The 26,027-nt window shown below is 35.8% G+C and overlaps 1 protein-coding gene and 1 non-coding gene across 3 annotated transcripts in view; one reads left to right on the plus strand and one right to left on the minus strand.

Annotated features, from left to right (window-relative positions):
• Positions 1 to 26,027, plus strand: part of TBC1D31 (TBC1 domain family member 31) — a 68,366-nt gene that overhangs the window by 270 nt on the left and 42,069 nt on the right. Inside the window, exons 2-8 of one of the 2 annotated variants that reach the window (XM_063079307.1) lie at positions 3,644 to 3,790; positions 7,299 to 7,414; positions 10,694 to 10,872; positions 15,854 to 16,005; positions 18,859 to 19,018; positions 21,162 to 21,362; positions 24,861 to 25,037. In XM_063079307.1, coding sequence (XP_062935377.1) covers positions 3,644 to 3,790; positions 7,299 to 7,414; positions 10,694 to 10,872; positions 15,854 to 16,005; positions 18,859 to 19,018; positions 21,162 to 21,362; positions 24,861 to 25,037 — 1,132 coding nt within the window. Of the gene's footprint in view, positions 1 to 221; positions 274 to 3,643; positions 3,791 to 7,298; positions 7,415 to 10,693; positions 10,873 to 15,853; positions 16,006 to 18,858; positions 19,019 to 21,161; positions 21,363 to 24,860; positions 25,038 to 26,027 lie in introns of those variants that run through there. The other variant, XM_063079308.1, reaches the window with a different exon arrangement.
• Positions 15,133 to 15,206, minus strand: TRNAT-GGU (transfer RNA threonine (anticodon GGU)). The gene has a single exon. It is a non-coding gene; the product is annotated as a tRNA-Thr (tRNA).

The raw sequence follows: 26,027 nt of genomic DNA on the forward strand, positions 1-26,027 counted from the left end.
CCGTCTCGGGAAGGGATGCAGGGGCCGGGGCCCGGGTGCTGACTTTGCCCGTGACCCGCAGCATGGGGTTGGGTGACCTCAGGAGGAGCAGGTGGCTCCGGACACCACGATCCGCAGAGACGCCCTTCCGGGTTCTGGGCCCGGGGGCGGGGGTCTGTCTGGGGCTGCGTGGAGCGGGGGGCGGGCGTGTCCCGGGTTCATGGAAGGGAACCTGCGCTTCCGGTGAGCGCCCGGACTCGCCTGCTTTCATTACCATCGTGTCCCTGCCGCGTGGTAAGTGCTCAGTGAGTATTTAACTGTTGCGGCTGGAAAGGAGCTGAAGGTGGGGTGCAGGGGAAGCAGAGCAGTCCACTTCCACCCCTTCCAAAGGGGTGTCCTTCCTTAAATCATCTTTAAGGGCTGTCCGTCCTTAAATCATCGTGTGTACTCAGACACGCATGCATTCAGCACCTATTTGTCGAGCGCCTACTGTGTGCCAGGGACGCTTCTAAGCGCTGGGGAACAGCCGTGGAACAAAACAAACTTCGAATTCTCCAAAGTTTACATATTGGCGTGTATGTTAGGGACAGGCGGTTACATTCTACTGGGGGGGAGGGGTCTAGTACGGCCAGCACTGCCTTTCATTCGTTTCTCAATTACCCGTCCTGTTTGAGGCTCAGCCTCTCTTGTGTGACTTTGCCCCACAGGGGTGCCATTTGGGTTCCAGTTGCTACACACCAAGTGATCTTATTGCTTCTAATTCTCTAGGATTTCACGGACTTTGCTGCATCGTTTGAGTTCTTGTTTGTGTGTGTTTCTTGTTATAGTGATTTTTCTGTTGATGCTTTGGCTGCTGGTCGGCAGATCAACAGATTTTAAGTGCTTACCATGTATGCCCAAAGTTCAGGACTAGATGTTGTACTAGCTAGCAACATCTTGTTTGGTTTCCGGCTGCTGTCAGTCCTCTTTATAGATGCTGCTGTCTCATCAACTCCATCGAATTGAAATTTTTGTCTAAAGTAGGGATTCTTCAGGTTTTTCATTTTCATTTGGAATTTGTGTAAATATCACCCCTATTTCTGGTATTCTCTAAATGTTCTAAAAGTTATAGCCAACCTATCTTAATTCTCCTTCTTGCTGTTGCAAAATATCTTGATGTACATGCATGATTCAAAATCGAAAGAAAATGGTTCATTGTTCAAATGTCCTTATTGTTTGCTTCTTCCACTAGAACATAGCCTTCTTTTTGTTCATTAAAGCCCATTGTTTATGGTGTTGAGAGAGGCAAAGAGCACTAACTGTGAAGTCAGATGGGTTTAGTTGAAGTGTCCCTTTACTAGCTCTGTGACCGTGGGCAAGTTAATCACTAAAACTGTAAGTGGGATAATTCCACTTACAAGACATGGTTGTCTTACACATTTCGTGCTCAGTAAATATTTGATGTTCTTATGTTTAGGAACTGAAGAACTCTGTCAGGCATCCTGTGAGCGATTGAAAGGAACTTGTTCCAAATAAACACAGTCATGCGCCACATAAGGATGTTTTGGTCAATGATGGACTGCATACACTGCAGTGGTCCCCTGAGAATTGTAATGGCTATACCATGTAGCCTAGGTGTATAGTAGGCTATACTGTATAGGTTTGTGTAAGCACACTCTATGATGTTCACAAAACAGGGAAATCTAATGATGCATTCCTCTGAACTTATCCCCGTTGTTAAGAAATGCATGGCTGTACTTGTATATGTGATTTCTATGAAAAAACAGAGGGCAGAATGTTGCTGTTAATTGTGATTTCATGTAGATGATAGGATTATAATCAAGTTTATTTCTTAGTATTTTTCTATATTTTCCATATTTTGAACAATGGTCACATAATTTTATAATCAGAATACGTAATACGGGTTGAGTACCTGAAATGCCCAGAAGTGTTTCAGATTTAGGATTTTTTGGATTTTGGAATATTTACATATACCTAATGAGATATCTTGAGGATGGGACCCAAGTCTAAACACGAAATTCATTTCTGTTTCTTCTACACATAGCCTGAAGGTAATTTTATACAATATTTTTAATAATCTTGTGCATGAAACAAAGTTTTGACTGGAAACCGCCACATGAGGTCGGGTGTGGAAATTTCCACTTGTGGTGTCATGTCGGCACTCAAAAAGTTTTGGATTTTGGAGGAGTTCAGAAATCAGATTTTTGGATTAGGGATGTCCAGCCTGTAAATTTTGTAGAAGAAAAGACTAGAGGAAAAAGTCATTTGCTGTCTGAATTTGGTTACCAGGGAACATTTTGATATGATTGCTTGTCATTTCAGTATGTTTATTTTTGTGATTTTAATCCCTTGGGGACTAGATAAAAATAAGCAGTGTAAGAATTTTGCTGTTTTCCTCAATGAGTCTGAAAAGCCTTATGTAATGTGAAGATGTGAATAAAATGTTTAATCCACTTAATTCAGTTTAGCATGCAGAAGTAATGAGGAAGATAGACGTTTAATATTAAAATTCAAAAATTCACAAACAGCCAATAAAGATAAAATTTTTGTGATTAAAAACTATCGTTGCAATGAAGAATGTGATTATTCTGGTCTTTATATATAAAAGATAGAAAAGTAGGAAGAAGTGGAAAAATCACCTGTATTCCTATTACCTACAGACAACTATTGTTAATATTTGGGTGTATTCATCTGCTTTCCCTATGTGTAGGTTTTTCTTTTTCTTTCCTTCTGTTATTTCTTTTAATTGTGTGTGTGTGCGCATGTGCACGTGTGTATGTATCAGCTGGTTAAAGCCTAAAGGTAGAATGTTTTGATTTTCATTTAGCATTTTAATTGTTCCTTATGTTTCTATAGAATAATATTGAAAAATAGGCTGGCTAGTTAGCTCAGTTGGTTAGAGAAAGGTGTTGTAACACCAGGGTCAACGTTCAGATCCCTATACCAGTTGTTAAAAAATAAATAAATAATAATAATAATATTGAAAAATAAACTTCCTTTCTTAATCTTTTGAATAGAAGTGTGATTAATGTGGGTTTTGAAGGAATGACTTCTTAAAGCATTGGTTCATTCAGCAGGCATATTTTGAGTGCCTGTCGTGCATTGTAGGCCGGGTACAGGATTAGGTATTGGGATACAATAATGAGCAAGTAGTGGTCCCTCTCCTTATTGAGCTCACCTGCCAGGGTATTATGGTGCATGTATTAGAAATGAAAATAAACCGTATGTACACTTAATTCATTTTGTAACATTCTGTATCACAAGAGCAAAACCTCATATAACTTAATCACAATTTCTTAATCTGTTTATGCGTATGTTTGTTTATTTAATGTCTATTTTTACCACTTAACTGTAAGCTCCATGAGAGCAGGGATCATTTCTATCAGTTATTCTTAGCACCTGGTTTGTTCATTGTCTGGCACGTAGTGAGTTTTCAAGTACGTATTTGATGAGTAAGTGAACGGTAGCTGCTTGGTAATGAACTTTCTGAACTGTTATCAGAAATCCTTATAAGATGAACTCTAGGGGATAGAACGGGTAGCAGTAGGAGGAGAGCATGGAATGGGTAGGCAAAAAGCCTTCAAAATTAGTAAAGTACCCTATAAAAGCCATATTTTTCGCAATATCAACAAATACTTGACATAATTTAATTTTTTCTTGACAGAATTATAGTGAACATCATTCACAACACTTCTGAATACCATCCAAAAGTTTTGCGATTTTTGAATGTGGCTTTTGATGGTTCAGGAGATTGCTTAATTGCTGGGGACCATCAGGGAAATATCTATGTTTTTGACTTGTGTGGAAACAGGTAAGCAGATACTTTCAATATTTACCTTATTTAAGCTATTAATTCACTGATTATTTTAGTACTTGCTATTCATTATTCATAAAGAAAGATTTAAGTTGTACTGTGTTTCATGTACCTTGCAAAACACTCACAAGTGCTGAAGGAAGAAAGTAGGAAAGGACAGAAAGATATTATTGTTCAATTTTTTTAGAGAATTAAAGTGCTAGTTTTAACAGTATCTCTAGTAGCTTGTTTTTTCTTAAATTTAAAAATTTGTTATTGTTAATTTGTCAGTTAATTTCTGGTACTTCATTAGGCAATTTAGAAAGAACACAATTTCCTTTGTACATTATTGTTATGATGTACTAGATCTAAGAATTTTAAGGAATTGATCTTTACTCTTCTTCCTCTTCCTCTTCCCTTGTGGAACAATTTAGTCCAAAATCAATTAGGTGGCATTGATTAAGGTAGGTATCCATGCAGTAGCGCTGGGTGGGAGGTAGAGCTGTAGTGGCCCAGCAAGAGAGTCAGGGTATCTGCATGGGGAATGGGACAGTGATGGGAAGTTTAATACAGGGGGCTTTGAACAGATAAGTAAATATATTAGGTATAATGAGGGCCAGGTTTCTCACTATTGGAAAAAGAACTTACAAATGTGGAAAAGGAGAAAACTAGAATGAACCATGTGGAATTGGATTGGTAACATTCTCAAATAGTTAAGAAAAAGAAGAGATCTTATATGATTTATTTATCTGTGATTTATTAGGTAGAAATCTGTTAATCATTGTTTCTGCTCTTTACTAAAAAAATGTAATGGTCCCAATTCTCCCACCCTTTAATCTTGCCTAACCTACCCTGCCAATTTCCAATCTTAAATCAGTACAACTGTCTTTTCTTTGTCCCTGCTGCTCTATAAAATAAAAACAATTGTTGATTGGTTCCACTGCAGAATAATGAACTTCAACGTCAGTGATTCTTAGCACTCCATTTGCTTATCTACTGTCATCCACTCTTCCCATTCTTCACTGAGTATTGTAATACTTTACCAATCTTCTTGTCTTCTTGTGTTTGATCCTACTCTTACTTCAATTGCCTGGCCTCCTAATTCATGAGAAAATAGACACCTTCAAGCTTCTCTTTCTCCTCACCCACTGCAGCCTCAAATATATCTCAAATATATATCCAAATATAGCCTTAAATGTATCTCAAATATATCTGTAAGTTCAAGCATCCATACCTCTTTGTCACCTTATTCACAAAGATAGGTGATCTTAATTTCTTCCAGTGCTGGTCCCTATCTTCTGTAGCCTCCCATGGGACTTTGCACCATGAGTGTTTCTTTCTTATTTTGTCCATTGTCCTCTTTACCTATTGTAGGAGAGAAAAAATAATTTTCCTTCTACCCTTCTAAGTTCTCATCTGGGGCACCTGTAACAAAAGACAGATTAACAAGGGAAAAACAAATTATTAACATGTATCACGATGTAACACCTGGGAGTACCTAGAAATAGATAACTCAGAGAGATGGTTTAGACTCCAGCTTAATACAGCACACTCAACAAAGAATAAATTTTTAGAGGTGACAAGACAAAGGAAGAAGAGTCTCTAGGGGCAGCAAATTGTGGGAAGGCAAATATATGGGAAATTAATGATAGATAAAGGCTAATTAGTCAAATTTGTTATATAGATTCCTCCAGTGCAATCTCTAAGATGATAGAGTCTAAAGTTATCTCCAGTGATCATCCTTTGTCCTTCCTGGGGGAAATGGAAGGAAGGACACCTTCCTGAGTTTATGCAAATGTCTGTAAACTTTTAGGTAAATAAGGGGAGGGCAGAGATCTTTTCTTGTACCTACTTCTCAATTGCCTTCAGCTCAAAATAATACATATGTCAAAGTAGCATATTTTGGGGTGGCGTATTCTGCCACTCTTCACTATAAACATTGTAAGCTGAGCTGAGCAGTAAGTGGCAGAGCTGAGATGTGAAATCAGACTTATTATAAAGCCCTATATTGGGCTCCCTTAAAATCTTTCTAATTGACCAATCCAATGATCTCTTTTTTTTTTTTTTAAAGATGACCGGTAAGGGGATCTTAACCCTTGACATGGTGTTGTCAGCACCACGCTCTCCCAAGTGAGCAAACTGGCCATCCCTATATAGGGATCTGAACCCGTGGCCTTGGTGTTATCAGAACCACATTCTCCCAAGTGAGCCACAGGCTGGCCCCCAATGATCTCTTTTCAATTCTCATTTTACTAAAATACTAAATGCTCTTGTCTTTCTCTCCTCCCTGTTATTTTTTTCTTTGACTTCATGGTACAACTCTGCTGATTTTTCCACCTCTCTGATCATTTTTTCTCTTGTTTTGCTGACTCTTCTTCCAGTGCCTACTCCTTTGGTGCTGCCCTACCCAGGCATCTGTTCTTGGCCTGCTTCCTTCCACATTCCAGCTACCCTCTTTGATAATCTCATCACCACTATGCCTCAGGCTTCAGCTGCCACATAAACACTGTTGACTCAGATCAACTTCTATTACCAACTAGAAATCGTCTTCCAGATTGGGCTTTCAAACAGCCACTATCTGCATGTGGCTCTTTAGCCCTGAAAGGTGGCTAGTCCAAATTGAGATATTTTGTAAGTGTAAAATTTAAATATACACTGGATTTTGGAGATTTAGTATTAAAAAAAAAAAAATGTAAAATATCAGTTATTTTTTTATTGATTAAATGTTGAAATGATAATATTTTAGGTACATATTGAGTTAGTAAAATGGTACTAAGATTAATTTTACCTGTTTCTTTCTGCTTTTTTAATGTGGCTCCTGGAAATTATCTACTACCCATGTAGCTCACGTTATATTTCTTTTGGATGGCATGGGTCTAGATGTTTTACAAGGGCCTTAAACGCAATATATTTAAAACCGGACTTATTATTTCCTACCCCCAAACTTTCTCTTTTGCCTAAGCTCAAAAGCTTAATTTTTTGTTTTTTTTGTAAATTAAACTCTAGCTATGTGCCAAGTACTCTGCTAAGCACAACGTGTATTATTTCATTTACTCATCACAAGAGCCTTATATGTATTCTTATCTTCACTTTACGTGTGAGGAATTCCTGATTCCTCCTCGTTCACCCCATGCTTACTAAGTCTCTTTCCATCTAACTTCTGAAACCTATTTGTCCTTTCTGTTTTGCACCCTTATCTCTGGTTAAGATTCTCTGTAGTAGCTTTCTTCATGATCTTTTCTTCTTTGTCCCTCCACCCATTGGCCATTGCTGCCAGAATTTTCCTAAATATGTGCCTGATCGTGATTCTGCTATGCTAAAAACTGACAATGGCCTCCCATTCTGTGTGAGTAAAATCCAGACTCCTTACTACGGCACATAGCACCCTTCATAATCTATTTTTGCCCTACCAAAATAGTAGCTTATTTTTCTAGGTTTCATTTTCTTCATCTCTAACGACTCCTCCAACACGAAATTTATGATTATTTGAAGAATTTCTGATACTAATGCAGTGATCTCTTAATAGGTTTAATCTTGTTCAACGAACAGCACAAGCTTGCACAGCTCTGGCCTTTAATCTTCGTAGGAAGTCTGAATTCCTTGTGGCATTAGCTGATTATTCTATTAAATGTTTTGATGCAGGTAAGAAGTCCTCCTATTTGTCTTTTGAAGCAGTATAAAATATAGACTGAAGTACTGCAAGGAGTTTACCAATCTGTACAGTTTGAGGGAGCAGTTCCCACAAGACTTCCCTTACTTCAGACACCACCCACAAGCTTGGGGGTCCCAGGACCATCCTCACTTCAGATCAGTTGGCTACAAATTCAGGGTTCCCCAACTACCGTCAGATTTGATAATTCTCTAGAACTCAGAACAGCACTATACTTACTATTACAGTTTTAATATAATGAAATGATACAAATTAGAACCAGCCAAAGGAAGAGACACAGAGTGGCATCCAGGAGGCTTCCAAAAGGGAAGTTTTCATTGTCCTCAGGGATGCGTTATCCTCCCAGGTTACCTTCCCAGTGTCAATGTGTGGCAGTCTGCACCAAGTATTGCTAACCCAGGAAGTTCATCCAAGCTTCGGCGTCAAGAGTTTTTATTGAGGCTCCATTCTGTAGGCATGACTGATTGAATTATTGCCCACATTGTTGAATTCAACTGCCGGCCCTTCTCCCCAGCAGAGAGAGTAGGCGGATAACACCTGGTTCAGAGACCCAACCTTTTAATCACATTGTTAAACTTTCTGGCATGGCCAGCCCCCACCCCAAATCTTCCCCTTTGCATAAACTATCTGGTGTAGTCTGAGGGACCCACCATGAATAACAAAGATACTTCTATCACTTGGGAAATTCCAGGGGTTTAGAGGTTACCTCCCAGGAGCCTGGACAGCGGCCAGACTGCTCTTTGAAGGCCAGATTCCCTACATGTTTACAATACTTTTTTTAAAAAAATATAACCTGTTTATCTTATACTGTGTTATATTTTTTTTAATGGGGAATATAGAGTTCTGTGGGCTAAACGTCTTACTCTTTAAAAAAACTATTTTTTTGTTATTAAAGTAATTGATGTGTTATATTTAGAAAGATATATAAATAATAATAACAGTAATAATAGTGATAGTTAACATTTAAATAGTGTTCTCTTTGCCAGGTACTGTTCTAAGACTTTATACATATTAATTTTAATCATCATCATAATCCATGGAGGTAGATACTGTTACTGTCCCCATTTTGAGGATGAGGAAACTGAAGCACAGAGATAACTTAATCAGTGGAGCCAGGATTCCAGCTTAGGTGGTCTGGCTGTAGAGTCCTGCTCTTAATCACTATACCCACACTCTCACTGCAAAGAAAAAACAGTCATCCTTCAATAATGCCCAGAGACACAGTCAGTATTTTCTTAATGGGGCTCTATCTTCCCAGTCTGTTTTCTATGTATATACTTTTAAAAAATATTCTGTCAAATATATAACTGTTTTATCTGGTTTTGTAGAATCATTTTACTTCATTAAAAATCTGTATAGTATATTTAAAATCAGTACTTAGCATTCTGCTGTTTAGATGTTTACGCTACCGTAATTATTTAACCTGTGACCTGTTGTTGGACTTTTAAACTGTTTTCGGTATTACAAGCACTGCTGTAACAAAAATTCTAAAAACTAAGTCTTTATACTCACCTGTGATTGTTTTTCTTAGATTCTACAATTCTCTTCTCTCTTCTTAGTTCTTTCTACAGTTTCTTCTGTTTTATTGAACCCCGCACCCCATGAAGCGCCTTCCCTAGATGCTCTCTCCACCTCCCTGACTCCCCAACTACCTCCCTCTTTCTTTCCCTTCTCTGCCAAATCCTACTTCCTCACAGCATCCATTGGTGAGTTCTGACTCTTGCTCCCCCCACCTCTCCTTACTGAGACTTCTTTGTCCAAGGTCATTAGTAACCCCTGATGTTTAAATCCTCTTTATACCTTTCGTCCTACTTCGCAACAGCATTTAATGCTTGGGTTACTTTAGGAGTCTTTCTTTAGTTTTCATACTATTACCTCTCTTGGTTCTCTTCCTGTCTTTCTTGATGCTTCTGAGTAGTCTCTCCTGGATTCTTTTTGTGGTTCCTAGACTTTTGGATTGTTGACCTAATGAACCCACATAATTTGTCAACTTTTGATTTTGCTAATTGACATTGGAAAAAATATGATTTTATTTCATAAAACAAGGGATTTTTCTCTCAACATAATGAAACTTGCAGGGACATAATACTAGATCAAAGAGTAGTACTTTAAATTTAGCTTTATGAAAAACTCACTACGTTATCTTTTTTTTTTTTTTTTTTAATTCACTGCAGAATAATGAAAAATTGATCATCAACTACTGTCAGACTTTAGATGGGTGTTTGGAATCTACTACTATTTCCACCCAAGGGAAACAGTTCCTCTCTGTTCCTCTGTCTTTAGTTTTGACCTATTTTGTATCTTAATGTTTCCCAGATTTATATATCCTTTTCTGACCGTTCTCAGTTCTGTCTTTCTGGGGGAAAAATTCTGATCATAAAAATAAAACATGCCTACTGTAGGAAACTTGGAAACATACAGAAAAGCATAAAGAGAAAATAAAAATCACCTTTAATTTTATTACCCAGTGATATGAATAGTTTTTTGGTGTTTTCTGTACTGGACTGTTTTCTTTGCTTACACACAACTCTGAATCAATTTTAAAAATTAAATTTGTTTTTTTTTTTCTTACTGCTACATCAGTTCCTCCTCATGTATTTCTTACATCAGTTAATGGTATCATCATCCGCTTACGTAACTAGACCCATGGGAATCTTAACTCCTCCTGTATTTTAATACATCTATCTGATCAGTAAGTTTTTTGGTATCGCTTCTTAATAGCCCTTAAATTTGTTCCTTTCTCTGTTGCCACTTTCTTAGGTTAGACCCTTCTTATCTCCCGCCTGGATTATTATGGCAACATATAAATTAGTCTTCTTGTCCATCTCTTCTCTTCCAGGATATACATTATATATCCTCAAAGTGCTCTTTCTAAAACTCAGACCCAATATGATACTCTTCTGCATAAAACTATTACCGTCAAGAGAAAGCCCAGACTCTCACTGTAACATTTAAGGCTATTCTTAATCAAACCCTTTGTCGGCCTCATCTCCTGATGCTTCCATGATACACTGGTACATGTACCAATGTACACTAACCTGTCCCAGTGTACACTAACCTGTCCCGTGGTACACTTAATCAGCTAGCCACAAGCTTCCATTTTTGTAGATGTTCATAGAAGTGCCTCATACAATACCTAGCCATCAATTGAATTAGTTCATGCATGTATATTGTTTCTATATAGTGTTATATTTAGACGTATATAGATGTATAGTGTTTTATCTGTGTAACAATTTTACTTTTTACCATAGTCACCAAGGAGCTAGTTAGCTGGATGAGAGGACATGAGTCATCAGTATTTTCAATCTCTGTGCATGCATCAGGGAAATATGCCATCACTACTTCTTCTGACACAGCACAACTATGGGATTTGGATACCTTTCAGAGAAAAAGAAAGCTGAATATTCGCCAGTCTGTGGGTATACAGAAGGTCAGTGGGGGTGGAGGGGTGGGGTTGGGGAGTGTCTTTGCCTGTTGTGCTTCTTGGACTGGTATTTGGTCAGCAGGATTATAGATGATATAAGAGTAACAATTCACTTTGTCCCACATAGCTATGTTCTCGTAAATCAGCAACAAGCAAACCTAAGTGGCCAGCACAATTAAAGATGTTGCCTGTAGCTATAGTTTATAACTTACTGTTTTTTTCTTTAATATAGCTGTGTGACTTCAACTCTCATAATAAGGTGATAGTTTTTGTTTAGTTTATTGGTTTTGTTTTAATTTTTAAGTCCCCAACATTTTGTTATGAAAAATTTCAAACATGCAGTAGATTTGTAAGAATTTCACAATGAACTCGTATATACCCAGCATCTAGATTCTGCCATTAACATGTCACTATACTATCCTTTACTGTACTCTTTCTGTTCCTTTGTTCATTAATTCTTTGTGTGTCTGTTTTAAAGTAAATTACAGCCATCACTATACTTCCCCATAGGTACTTAAGCCTCTATTTAATTGACTATGGTTCAATATTTGTTGATGTAAAATTTAAATGCAGTGAAATGAAAAAGTATTAAGTATTCATTTGTTAAGTTTGACAAATGTATACACCTATGTAACCTGGGCAGATTTATTACCATCATCCCAGAAAGTCCCATCATACATAACCCTCCCTGGATAAGCCTTGCTATGATGTTTTCCATCATAACTGTTTTTGCCTGTTCTAAAATTTTATACAAATAACTATTCAATAATGGTTTATGTAAGGCTTTTTTCACTCGGCATAATATTCTTGAGATTTGTCCATATTGTATGTTATCAGTGGTTCTTTCTTATTGCTAATTAGTATTTCATTGTTTAAATATACTACCTTTTTTAAAAAAATCCATTTCTTTTGCTTTTAAGGTTTAATTTTTTTTTTTCTATTTGATTAGCGAAATACTATCTTCAGGAGTATCCAAGTCTCCCATATGATTAATTATTTTGCTTCAGGTTATATTGTACATGCATATTGCTTTTAATTTCTTGGTCATTAACATGAGCAGCTAGCAGTGCATGTCAACCAAAAATTTATTTTGTAGTCTCCATGGAAATCCCAGAGTTCTTTAGGGTGCCTTTAATAATTAAAAAGAGGTAAAAGTTGTAGCCAGCTTATTCATTAGGGATTTAGGCCAAATGTCTTAGTAGGTCTTTTCTTCAATTGCTTTATTACTTAAATTGAATTTTAAATGCCAAAGAAGAGAGCATTGGGAGTTGAACCCATAATGGAAACAGTCATAAAACAATGACACAAAAACCATCTGTTCTTTTTACTGTGAAATTAAAATTAGTATATACTGGATAGTTGCCAATACTAATCTTGCTTGGTCAATTAGACATTTTAGTTTAAAAAATAGGACTCCAGATGTTAGTAGTATAAGAATAAAATTAAATGTGGCAAATGTATACATACTGTGATGTTTGTATATAAGTATATTGTTCTGAAATAATAGAACTCCGTAGTCTATAAGTTACCATCAAACTTTTTCTTAAAGGACCAGATAGTAAATATTTTAGGCTTTGCAGTCCAAGAGCAAAATTATATAACCATTTAAGTGTAACTATTTTAATATGTAAAGACCATTCTTAGCTCCTGTGCTATACAAAAACTGGAGGTGGGCCAGATGGTTACCACTCCTGGCTTACGCTGTTGAAATAGGAAATGACTGTAACATAATCTTAAAGTAAAACTTTAATTATTATCAAATTTTTACTAAACCTATATTTTTATTCCAGTGTCTGATTCAATATTTAAAATAGAACTTTTATTTAGTTATTTTGATGACACATGGATCCTTGAAGTGACTTTCTTTGGCTCTTCTGCTATGGCGCTCATTTTATGATGGCTCTTTTAATCTAAAATAGTCTCCCACTTTATTTTTCCATGACATTAATTTTTTGGAGAGACCAGGGTAGTTGTCTTGGAAAATGCCCCGTATTTTGGATTTGTCTTACTGTTTCATAATTGTTGTTTAACTTGTTTTTCTCTGCATTTCTTGTAAACTAGAAGTTAAATCTAAACGTTTGAGTAGATTCGTCTTAAAACACTTTGACAAGCTATCTACCTTATGTGTAAGATGAAAATAGTAATAGTACCTACCTCAGGATTGATTTCAGCGTTGAATGTGTTAATCTATGCAGAGCACATAGCGTAGTACTCATGGCAGCTGCTATTTCTGTTATTGTTGTTTTTATTATACAGCTCTATTATGGGATTGTTTCAGTGCAATTAGATATGTTCTTAAAAAGCTTTAAGGTAACTGTATTATTTTCCTTTTGGACTACATTATATGGGTGCACAATCCCTTATTAACAATTCAAAAACCCAAAAGTGTTTGAATAACTCAGTGGCAAAATATGATCTGACCTGAATTCATTTGGCAGAAAAATCTGAACTGAATTGACATGAGGCTGAAATAGTAATAAGAGTATGTGGTGTTGCCCCAGGTCCCCTGGGGATTCTACATAATGTTATAGAATAATATGTATCATACATATCACCTTTCTAAAATCTGAAATAATTCTGAAATACCTCTGGCCCCAAGGGTTTTAGATAAGGAACTATGGGTCTTTGATTTCAAAGTATTTTTAAAGAACCTACCACTCTAACCCCTTTCCACTGGTTTTTTGTATGTAGTACTAGCATTAACTAATGCTAGTAGTCATAGATACCAGTTGTTGAGTACCTACAATGTACCTAGCACTTTATATAGATATTTTTATTTTTGATAATTTTAAGAGGTAGATACTATTATCCCCATTTCACCAGAGGGGAAATTGAAGTTCAGAAACATTAAATAGCTTGTCCAGTGTCACATAGCTTATAAGAGAATTGCTGTTTATATACAAACCTGTCTTACTCCAAAGCCATTCCATTATACCATACTGCTTCTCAGGTAAACCGGTTACAACTTTTCAAATTAGTAAATTTTGATTCCTTTGTTGACACTTGGAGGTAGGATATTCGGTTCTTTAGTTAGGGATTTTGAAATAAATCCTGGGATTTGTGATTACCATGGTTCAGTAGGTACTGGAAAAGACTGTGATGGATATTAGAAAACATTTAATAAAGAATGTGTTACTGAACTTAATCCAGTCTCTGTGTACAATGGCACTCAGTAAATTTCTGCTAAATTGTTCATTTGACCTCAACTTGCTAATATTATTATCCTGAACTCTTTAAAAGAGCTCACATACCTCTCACAACTTAATTGGAAAGCTTAGGATTTTCATATTTTACAAGGAAAAACTGGCCCCATTCTTGAACCCAAACCCCCAAAAGTACATTTTGTTAATGTTTTTGAAGTTTTTCCTAAGTTTTTTATGTTTGTCAAGAGATGACACTATCTAAATAATAATGACATGATTCATTAGGAACGATTTTGTAATCATTAAAATCTGGCAATTAAACTCACAAATCTAGTAATGAATAATCATGCAGGCAATAATCTATCACAGCTATTTACCTAAAATAGCAGTTGATGCTCATTAACTGTTAAGCTTTTGCTTCTCCCAGTAGGAATAAACTTTATTACTTTTCTAGAAAAATGACTGCTAATTATAATAAGAATTTACGTAAGTCACTTTTTGACATCAAGTTTGAAACAGTGTTTTAATGCATTCATTATAGATTATAATGTATTCATTGCAGATTCTTTCTATAAGTCCTTTCTATTATAGATCTCCCTAACACAGTGAACTTGTTAGCAAAAGATCTACCAGAGATTGTCTTTGGCAAAGTGAGCCAAGGGCAAAAGCAAGGAGCTGGATCAGGCCCTTGCCTGATTTATGAGCATCTGATGTAGTTTAATTAACATCTTTTATTGTGTTATATTGGCATTAATCTTAAGTAGATTATTTTAATTAACCAGTGTGTTCCGTGGTGTATTACATAGGTGTATATTTTGTACATATGACATGCAATATCATATTTGAGGCCTTTGAAGCTTTTATGAGAACATGTTGGTCAATTTTAATTAAAATTTTCTGTAATCAAAAGGAAGCATTGTTTAGTGCTTATGTAATAGAAAAATGGAAATTGAGAGAATAAAATGATGACGTTTTTAACTTTGCTGTCAATTAATTTCACATTAAATAAATTGAATCTCTAATAAAATATGATCATATATGCATTTTCAACTTTTTACTCTTATAAATAATGCTTTACATACATTAAAACACATTTATCTTTTTTTTTTTTTTTTTTTGCAGCTGGCCAGTACAGGAATCAAACCTTGGACATTGGTGTTACCAGCACCACACTCTAACCAACTGAGCTAACTGGCCAGCCCTACATTTATCTTAAAATCCTTTGCCAATCATTCCCAAGGGACTAATTCTTAGAAGTAAACCCACTAGTTTGGGAGAGAGATATATTTTACAGCTGTTGAGACGTGTTATGGAGTATCTTTAATCAATTTTACTCCTGGCAGTAGTATATAACAGTGCCCTTTCTCTATACTTCACCAACATTTAGTATTTTTTAACACTAATTAGTAGTATTTAATTTACTGTTTATACTAGTATATAGTTTGTAAGTATATGTTAGTGTGTGTGTATGTATATATATATGTATACTTTGTATATGTATATATGTTATGTGCATTATTTTTAGACAAATTTGATACTCAAAATTGTCTCTCATTTTCATTTGAATCTTTTAATGTAAAGTGAAATTTTTTAAATTGTTATTTATAATTTTGTGAATTGCCTAATCATTATAGTTGCCTATTTTTTATTTGAAGGGATTTACCTTTTCCTTTTAGTTTATGATAGTTTATGAAATATCAGTATTGTCCTTTGTCATATAAGTATATTTTTCTTCAGTTTAAGAAAAGATAATTTTTTAAAAAACTGATTACCTATGTAATTTTAAATTTAAAGAGGTCTATACAAACCTTATGTGAAAAATAACTTTTTCTCTCCCTCTTTAGGTTTTCTTTCTACCTTTGAGTAATACCATCCTGAGCTGTTTTAAGGATAATTCCATCTTTGCCTGGGAATGTGATACTCTTTTTTGCAAATATCAATTGCCGGCTCCACCTGAAAGCTCTAGTATATTATACAGAGTGTTTGCTGTAACCAGGTAATGTGCATTTTAAGACACTGAGAATTTTTTTAAAATTTAATTTTTGGTGAAAAATTACAAATTTTCATTCAGCTTTCATTCAGTATCTTCTTGTCACATAAGAAAAAGTTTCCTTCAAATTTAGATGTGGTCTGCAGACTTTTTTTTTTAACTTTTTTGTGCAAAATTTCAAATATGCAAAAAAATAGAGAAGTATATGAACCCCTGAGTACTCTCGTCAGTGACAATAATCATCAACTAATGGCCACTCCTATTTTTATCTACGACTCTGACTACTTCTCTACCACATTGTTTTGAAGCAAAGTCCAAGCATATCACTTCATCTATAAATATTTCAGTGCATAGCTCAGAAAAATAAGGGCCCCTTTTGAAACATAACCATGGTATTATCACACTTTTTAAAAATTAACAAGAATTTCTTAATATTGTCATATATCTAATCATTGTTCAGATTTCCCTGATTTGTCTAATACCTGTTTTTTATGATTGATTTGTTCAGTTAGAAGCAAAACAAGGTTTACACATTGTATTTGATTGATATAGCTCTCTTTTTTATTTTTTTCTTATACTTTATGTGTTAAAGAACTAGTCATTTCTCCTGTAGAGTTTTCTGTATTCTGGATTTTGCTCTTTATGTCCATGTGGTGTTGTTTAATACGATCCTCTGTCATCTATATTTTCTGTATGCTGGTTATACCTGTATCTCCTAAAAACTGGAGGCTTGATCTGATTCAAGGTCAAGAAGACACTGTAGGTAGTTTGTGTATTTTTATCAGGAGCAACATAGAACACTTTTCTCTTGTGGTATGAATAACCATTGATGATCATTACCTAGATCAAGTATTGCATTAGAGGTTTGCAAAATGGTGCTATTCTAATTCTATCATTCCTTCTTCACTTATTAAGTAGATATCTTCTATAGAAGGAAACCTACTCTCAGGCTGCCAGTTAGCTCAGTCAGTTAGGGCGTGGTGCTGATAACACCAAAGTCCAGAGTTTGATCCCTGTGCCGGCCAGCTGCCAAAAAAGAAAGAAAGAAACTTCCTCTCATCAACTCTTTGGTGACTTTGATGTTTAGTTTGTAAACGAAAGGCAGGATAAATGTGTGGTGTCCCTTTCTTTTTTCTTAAGCCAGTTTTCAAAATAGTGAATTGGTTTATTGGCATCTTTCAAAGGTGGCACATGAAGTTTTTTATCTTTAATACTTGTAAACTCATGGATTTTACATAGTTGACATGTTTTAGTCCACTGTAGCTGTTGTTTGTAGGGATGCTCTAGTTCTCTCATCTTTTGACCTGTGGTATCCTTTCCAAGTTGGCTTTTGAATGCTTTTGCTACAACCCCGGTTGTTCATAATAGCTTTCATGCTTTCTGGTATGACAAGATGTTCCAAGTTTATCTTGTACATTTCCTGCCCCAAGCCTGGAATCAGCTCTCTCTCTAAAGAGTCTGGGTTCATTTTAGTGGGAAATAGTTTGAGACCCTAATCTGGACGCTAGGGGCACTTCCTCATTGATTGGGCCAATCATTGTTTCTAGCTTTTTCAGTGGAAAGAGCTAGGAAGTAAGTGTTTTCTCTCACCCTCTTCTCCTAGGTGATCAGTAAATACCATCAATTCTACCAAACTGCATATTGAATTGGTCAATTTTTTTGTCCATTTGTGCGGTATTACCCTAGTCCAAGCTACCCTAGTCTCTTTCGTACTACTATAATAGCCTCCTTATTTGGTCTCCCTGTTTTCAATCTTATTTCCTACAATCACTCTCTGCACAACAGATAGTTTGGTCTTTGTAAATTATTAAGTCAGATCATGTCACTTTCCTATTCAACCCCTTTAAAGGCTTTCCAGTGTACTTGGAGTAGAATCCAAATTCCTCAGCATATTCCATGAGGCCTCCTGTCATCTGGCCTTGGCCTCCCTCTCCTCCTTCATCTCACTTCCTTCCTCTTACTCTACTGCAGCCACACTTGAGTGTGGCTTCTTACTTTTCCTCATATATTAACCTTATTCCTTTCTCAGCACTTTTGTACTGGCCAGTCTAGAATACTGACCAGCATGGAATTCTTCCTCCAAATCGTCCCGTGACTGGCCTATTCATTTCAATTAGGCAGCAGATATTCCTCCTTTCCCAGCTTTCATCACCTCATTTTATCGTTCTCACCAGCTGGGATCAGGTTCATTTGTTTATTTGTTTGCCTTTCTCTAGACTGAAAATCTCTTAAGAGAAGAGCAGGATTACCTGACCTGTTCAGTCTTACCTGACTTGCTCACTAGTGTGTCCCTGGCTCCTGGAATGACACCTGGCTTATAGTAGACACTTTAGAAGTCTTTGTTGAGCAACAGCCTTACAAGTCAATACAACTTATTCTTTTTGTACCTTATAAACATAAAGTAGCTTTCTTTGAACAGCAAAAAAGTTTGGGCTTTTTTGTTTCTTCATATACCAATGCACTACCAATGCTGTATAGTTGTGTGTAAAATATAGTTAGTTGGATATTGGTAAGTGACTTTGAGATTATGCAATAAAATACAAATGTTACTCAGAAAACCTCCCATCAAGTCATTAAACAAATGTTTGTTAAGCTGGTACCTTAGCAAAATAGGTAAAAATATATATATACCATAAACCTGAGTTATTCATGTGACTATTTAATAAAAACTAAATAAAATGTAAAATAATTTTCTCAGCACTAGCCACATTTCATGTGCTCAGTAATCACATGTGGCTAGTGGTGACCATATTGGACAGAGTCAATATAGAGCATTTTTATCACCACAGAAAGTTCTATTGGACACTGCTACTGTAAACAATTCAACTAGTCTTACTGTATCACCTTTTTATTACATAGAGATGGCCGGATCCTGGCTGCTGGAGGCAAATCAAATCATCTTCATTTGTGGTGCTTGGAAGCTGCACAGCTCTTTAGAATTATCCAGATGCCTACTAAAGTTCGAGCCATTCGCCATCTAGAATTTCTTCCTGATAGTTTTGATGCTGGTTCTAATCAGGTTAGTAACATAAATGTAGAGTTTGTGCTTTTTGAGAAAGATCACATAAATTTCTGAACTATATTACCTCTTTTTAACTTATGCCCTGTTACAAGAATTTGAAATTGCAAAAATATTATTTTTGTGAAGAGTCTAGAATTGAAAAAAATTTTTAGTCTTATGGTTTTTTTTTAATTACAGACAATTTACAATTTTTATAAAATCAATATACTTTAAATTTATTTTGTACTTTATGTTTTGCAGGGTGCTTTAAGAAGTTATTTTTCATTTGCTCTTTAATTTTTTCAGCATAGGCAGGAAAGGTATTCTCTCCATTTTACAGATTATGACATGAAAGTTTAGAAACGTCAAGTGACTTGTCCACACTGCTGTTAATTATAAGGATTAAAGGTGGGACTAGAACTAAAATTTTCTCACTTTATTGCACTGTTTTATTTACTGTAACTGGTTGCCTCACTTCTGTGAACCATGTTTTATTTGTGTCTTTCCTTAGTTTACAAAGTACTTCTTCTCTTTTACTCCTCACTTTCCTCAGGAGTTGAGTAGAGTCAAACCTTAACTTCCTTATTTTAAATTGACTGTCATGGATCTCACACTTTAGCAAATTAGATATATGTTTTACATATATATGTATCATATCTATTTTTGTTAAGTTTTTCAAATAGGTAGTATATTTACATGGTTGAAAAAACATGAAACATATAAAAAGGCATAATGTCTCTAGCTCCTCTCTCCCATCTGTCTCGTTATTCACCCCTTCCCCCATAGCCCTTGTTATTATATATAGTGTTTATGTTTTTCCCACTATTTTATGCAGCCTTGCACCTTTTTTTCTTAATTTGGAAATTTTTCTGTATCAGTTTAGAACTTCTTTCCTTTTTACAGCTGCATAGTGTTTCATAGGGGTTTTTTTAACCAGTCTGTTATTATAATAAGCAGCATCAACATTGCAGGCAATCACTGCTTACCAGCCACTGGCACTAAAAGAACCTGTGTCTAGACAAAGCAGCAGAGGGGTTTATTTGCTCAAATTTTTTGTTACATCTTTTTTGGCTTTGTTTTGCAGCTGGCCAGTATGGGGATCCAAACCCCCATCCTTGGTGTTATCAGCACCATGCCCTAACCAACTGAGCTAAGCAGCCAGCCCTACATGTTTTTAATCTGTCAAATTATATATGAGTTAAAATTTTTAAAATTTTCCCCTTAAAAGACTAGCTTCCCTCTTACCCCTCCACTACCCTTGCAACTTACAAACTCTCTTGTCCACTCCCCAAATATTAGTTACGGTGGCTGAAAACATGCAGACAGTGGGCAGCCGCACCAGGAGTCACAGGTTTGTGTGGGGGCAGCAGAGCTGATGTTAACCCTGACTAAGCTATTGAAATGGTAAAGGAAGACAAACCCTCCACCCTCCTTGCTTCTGATAGCTAGTGTAGAGGCAAATGTTAGGAACTGTCTGTCTTAGTTCATTTTGTGCTGCTACAACAATGTCACAGACTGAGTTATTTATAAACAATGCAAGTTTATTTCTCAGGATTCTGGAGGCTGGGAAGGCCAAAATCAGGTGATCTTGCCACATCATAACACGGCGGAAGGCATCACACATGTGAGAGGGAGGAGGGGCAAGGGGGCCGAGTTTGTCCTTTTATATCAAACCCACTCCCATGATAACTATATTAATTCATTCTTGAGGGCAAAGCCCTCATGGTCTGATCACCTCTCATTAGTCCCCACCTCCCAACACTGTTGTATTGGGGATTAAGTTAGCAGCACATGCTTTTTGGGAGATAACATTCAAACCATAGCACTGTCTAATCTTCTCTGCATCCTGTGTATGCAATCACTGGATGTGGCCTGCCTGTAGGAAGGGAAGATTCTTAGGTCACCTTTCCATAGTCCCCCAGCATGGATTCCTTCCTGGCTCTAGTTAGAGCCAGGCTTATCTGAGCCTGAATAGCGCAAGTCAACATGAGCCATAATTAGTGATTTTAAAATATGTAATGGCTCACTGAGAATAGAATCTTCTCTGCTGCCCCCCCTCAAAAAAATACATATATATGTATGTATATGTGTATGTAGTTTGACTTTCAGACATTTGACTTTCAGATGCTTTTAGGAACTTATTGTTTCTGTCTACTCTTAGGTTCTTGGAGTGCTAAGTCAAGATGGTATTATGAGATTTGTCAATATACAGACTTGTAAACTTCTCTTTGAAATTGGAAGCCTTGATGAAGGAATTAGCTCATCAATAATTAGCCCACATGGGCGGTACATCGCATCTATTATGGAAAATGGAAGTTTGAACATATATTCAGTTCAAGCTTTAACCCAGGAAATAAATAAGGTATGTGATCAAGTAATGAACATCAATTTTTAAAAACACTTATTGTATCGTCATGAATAAAATCGTCGTGCTACTATTTTCTAACTTCCTTGGAGTTTATCCATTTTTCTGAAGATATTTTGTTGCTTTTACTCCCAAAACCACATCTCCAAACTTGATTTCTCACCTATGCTCTTCCTAAATTTTTGCCTTTCTAAAGGACATCTCTGTTTTATGTCTCTGTTTCATTCAAGGTGTCACTCATAATCTCCTTCCCAAAAGAGGTCTTCAATCCTAGTTTCTTCATTTCTGTCTCACCCTTTATTTCCATCTTGTAGGCTAAATGGCTTGGAGCTCTATAACTATTCCTATTCTTTTATTTCCTAAATCTAATAAATACTAGGTCATATAATTTCTTAAGTTTGAAATACCTGTATTTGTGCTGCCTGTTCTGCATCTCCATAATAGCCATCCTTGTATTGGTCCTCATTTCTCCTGAATAATCATAATTTTTAAAAATATCCCAAACTCAGAGCCCTTAGTGCCTGTTCCTGCCCATCATTCCACCTTGTATATAACATTTTTCTAAAATAATGCTTTTATCATCATTTCTCAAATAGTGGTAGTTTAGTGGCTGTCTTCCTTCTGCCTGTTGAATTATATCCAGACGGTTGTTGGTGTCCTCTCTAATCTTGTCTACCTGTCTAACTTATTTCCCCATACTTATAACTTCCCTCCTTATTCTCCATAGATACTATTCTTATTTCTGCATCTGTCATACACACTATTCATTTCATTTAAAATGCACTCCCCACTCCTTTTCTATGTTTATCTAAAATTCCCCCAGCTAACAAGTTCGATTTTCTGTGTGCAGCCTTCTCAGTCTGGAATTGTGCCTCGGTGGCACCAACAGGGACTTAGCTGATCACCAGGTCTAACCCTCTCATTTCACAGTGGAAGAAGTTCATGCCCCAGCCCAATCTCACAGCTAGTTCCTAGCAGGTCCGGGTGTTCTGATTCTTAATGCAATGTTCTTTTTTATGTGCTTCCTCCTTTTTGTCTTCTTATCTTTTTAAACAAGTAATAAGTGTCTCATTGCAGTAAAAAGTCAAAAAATACAGATAAGCAAATAGATAAATAAAAATCACTAAGTCTCATCATCCTCAGATGATTTTGACGTGTTCTTTCCCCATCTTTTTTCTATGTGTATAAGTATATATATAGTCACTCTTCATTATTTGTAAATTTGTATTTGAGAATTTACCTACTCACTAAAATTTATTTGTATCCCCCAAATCAATACTTGCAGTGCTTTCAGAGTAATTCACAAACAAGTGCACAGCAGCTAAAATTTTGAGTCACCCGATGCCCTTGTTCCCAGTTGAATTTGAATAAGACAACACCTCGCCTTGCCTTCTTGTTTTAGCTCTTAACCTGTAAACAAGTATTTTTTATTCATGGTCTGTTTAGTGCCATATTTTTTGCATTTGGGGGCTTTTTATTATGATTTTGCTGTTTAAAACAACCCCCAAGCATAGTGCTACCGTGCTGTCTAGTGTTCCTAAGCACAAGAAGGCTGTGATGTGCCTTATAGAGAAAACACCTGTGTTAGATAAACTCATTTGGGAGTTACTTATTGTTCTATTGGCTGTGAGTTCAATAATAATGAATCAACAATATATATTAAATTAGGAGTCTTTAAACAGAAACATACATAAAACAAGGTTATGTATTGATTGGTTGACAAGAATGTTGTGACCAGAGGATCCCAGAAACCTAACTCTGTATTTCTCATAGGAGCTGTCATTCAGTGTTCACTAACTTGGTGTTCATGCTGACTTTATAGAAATACTGCAAATAATGAGAAGTCAGCTATACACACACACACACACACACACACACACACACACAAGTGTTTTTTTTTGTGTGTGTGTGTGTGTGTGTGTGTGTGTATACATTTTCCCTAAACATATTGTTTTATACTCTGCTGTTCTTGCTTATATTGTTATATATATTTATATATAATATATAGTTATGTACTTATATACATTTGATCTACTATTATATATTCATAAATTTTAAAAATTTAGTAGTATATTATCGTCTGCTCTTAATGAGAGAGTTTTCAGCCTCTTCAAATAGTCGATTTTACCATACTAGCTAAACCTTCTTAATAAAGGCATGGAGCAATCTGAGAAAAACCATGGTAAGAGTGAGTCATTGAGTTCCTCTCTGCTGTTATTTGTTGAATAAACTGAGATCACATTGAATAGAAAAGCTAGTTTAGAAGTAGAATAGTCTTTTTCCTCTTCTGGACACATTACCAGCACCACCAGTGTCCTTATGGCTGTTCCAGGCTGTGTAAATGCCCAGCTACATAGTCTCTGTAAATCTTAACTTACCTGTGTTCCATTCTTTCCACGTTTTGTTTTCTTATCTCTTGAGAATTTCTGATATTGTGCTAATAAAGTAAATGAATTTTTATGTGTTAAAGTTACAACACTACAAAGGTATGTCAAATCAGATTACATCTCCAAGCTTTAACTTTTGGGAGATGGTATTTCATAGTAGAGGATGAAGATCAAGCAGGGGAAAATGTGATGTTAGATTAGAAATTTTGATAAAAATTTAGAAGAATGGATTGAAGTTAGAAAATAGTCCAGTGATATTAAAGATGGGCGATATTCAGAAGTCAGACCACTTTTAATTTCATCCCATAGATGAAGAATTGAATTATAGAATGTAAGTGGTCATTGTGTTTTAATTGTATTTGGAAATCAGAAAGTCTGAGTTACTATATCTACTCATTTCCTTTGAATAAGAAAGGTTTTTTTTATTTCAAAGAGAATATTATTTATGGAGAAAATGTCCTTAGCGAGTCATTTTACCTTAAGTAAATTGAAGTTTTTGGGTTTTTTCCCACTGTTTGATAGGCCCCATAAAAATGAAGGTTTAGATTCTAAGTTGTGCTGTCTGAAATGCCTCTTAAGCTGTTGATGCAGTAAAGAGCTAACACCATCATTATGCAGATTAAAACATTTAACCAAGGACAGAGATGCAGGGGTCCCATGCTTCCAAAGGAAAGTTATTTGGTAGTTTCCTCTCAGAGAAATTTCACTTGAGCCCACAGAATATTAGGTGTTTCTCTCAGCATTCTAGAGAGCATTCTGGAGTGCTTTCTCTGCTGTAGATTATCACTGTACTAGTAACTTTGTCATGCAAGTGTAAACATGGTTTGGTATTATACGATTTAAGGCCAATTGTCAAGGAATAATTCTACTTATTGCTTTTATTAATCATGTATCTTTATTAGGTTCTTCAAAGGAATTTAGCAGAAATTTGCTTTGCTTTATTACTCAACAAGAAAATGTTCTTAGCCATTTTGCATGCACTTTTTGCCTGAAGAGTAATTATATGTATTAAGGCTTGTGACTAAATTAAAGCAAATTTTGGAAATCACATATTAACAGGCATATTTTCCAAGGATATTTACTGGAATATATGTGTTTTTCCTTTTAGCCACCTCCTCCTTTAGTGAAAGTGATTGAAGATTTGCCCAAGAGTAAACTGAGTTCCAGTGATCTTAAAGTGAAAATAACGTCAGGAAGAGTACAGCGACCAGCAACATCCAGGGAAAGCAAGATGCAAACTAGAATATTAAAACAAGACCTGACTGGTAATTTTGAAAATAAAGAGGTAAGAATATAGGATAATTAAACTTTTGTTTGTCATGGCTCTGCTGTAGACAGGTCTTGTGATTCCAAGGCTATCGTCACTCTTCCCTCTCTTGGGAATTAAAGGAATGTTATGTGAAATTACAATTTGCTTTTAAACTTTTTAATATAAATTTGATACATGTTTATGGCTTTTAAAAAAGTCATACACTTTAGAATTGTGCCATCCTATATGCTAGCCACTGGAATTTAAAACATGTTCAACAGGGTACCTACATAACCAGCCTCCAGTAAAAACCCTGGGCACAAGGGGCCAAATGGGGCTGATGAGTACTTGAGGCATGGCTAGTCTGAGTTGAGATGAGCTGCAAGTATAAAATACACACTTATAATAAGAAAAGGTGAAAACTTAGTATGAACAGAATGTAAAATACCTTAGTAATCCTTTTTGTATTGATTATATGTCGAGATCATAATATTTTGATTATCATTTTGCCTGCTTTGCTTTACTTTTTAAATGTGGTTTCTAGAAAATTTTAAATCGCATTTGTGGCTTGTGTTATAATTCTGTTAGACAGTGCTGGTATAGAAGGTTATAAAGGGAAGAAAATAAAAGCATACTTTTTTCCTTCCCTCTTCCCTGTCCTGCTCATAATTGCACTCCCTGGAGGTAACCAAGGTACTAATAGTAAAATTACCTCTGAGGAAAGGGATTTCAGTGAGTTTTATTTTCTTCTTTAAATAAATTTTTTGTGTTTTCCTGATTTTCTGCAAAGCACATATATTACTTTAGAACAACAAGAAAATATAGTTTTTTAAAGAAAATACAAATATTAATAAAGAAGTTACTAATATTATTTCCAAGGTTTTTTTTTTTTTTTTTTTTCTTTGTCTTTTTCGTGACCTGTACTCAGCCAGTGGGCGCACTGGCTATTCCTATATAGGATCTGAACCCGCGGCGGGAGTGTTGCTGCCGCACTCTCCCAAGTGTGCCACGGGGTCGGCCCTATTT

This window comes from Cynocephalus volans, chromosome 15, assembly GCF_027409185.1.
Source record: "Cynocephalus volans isolate mCynVol1 chromosome 15, mCynVol1.pri, whole genome shotgun sequence".
Taxonomy (NCBI): Eukaryota; Metazoa; Chordata; class Mammalia; order Dermoptera; family Cynocephalidae; genus Cynocephalus; species Cynocephalus volans.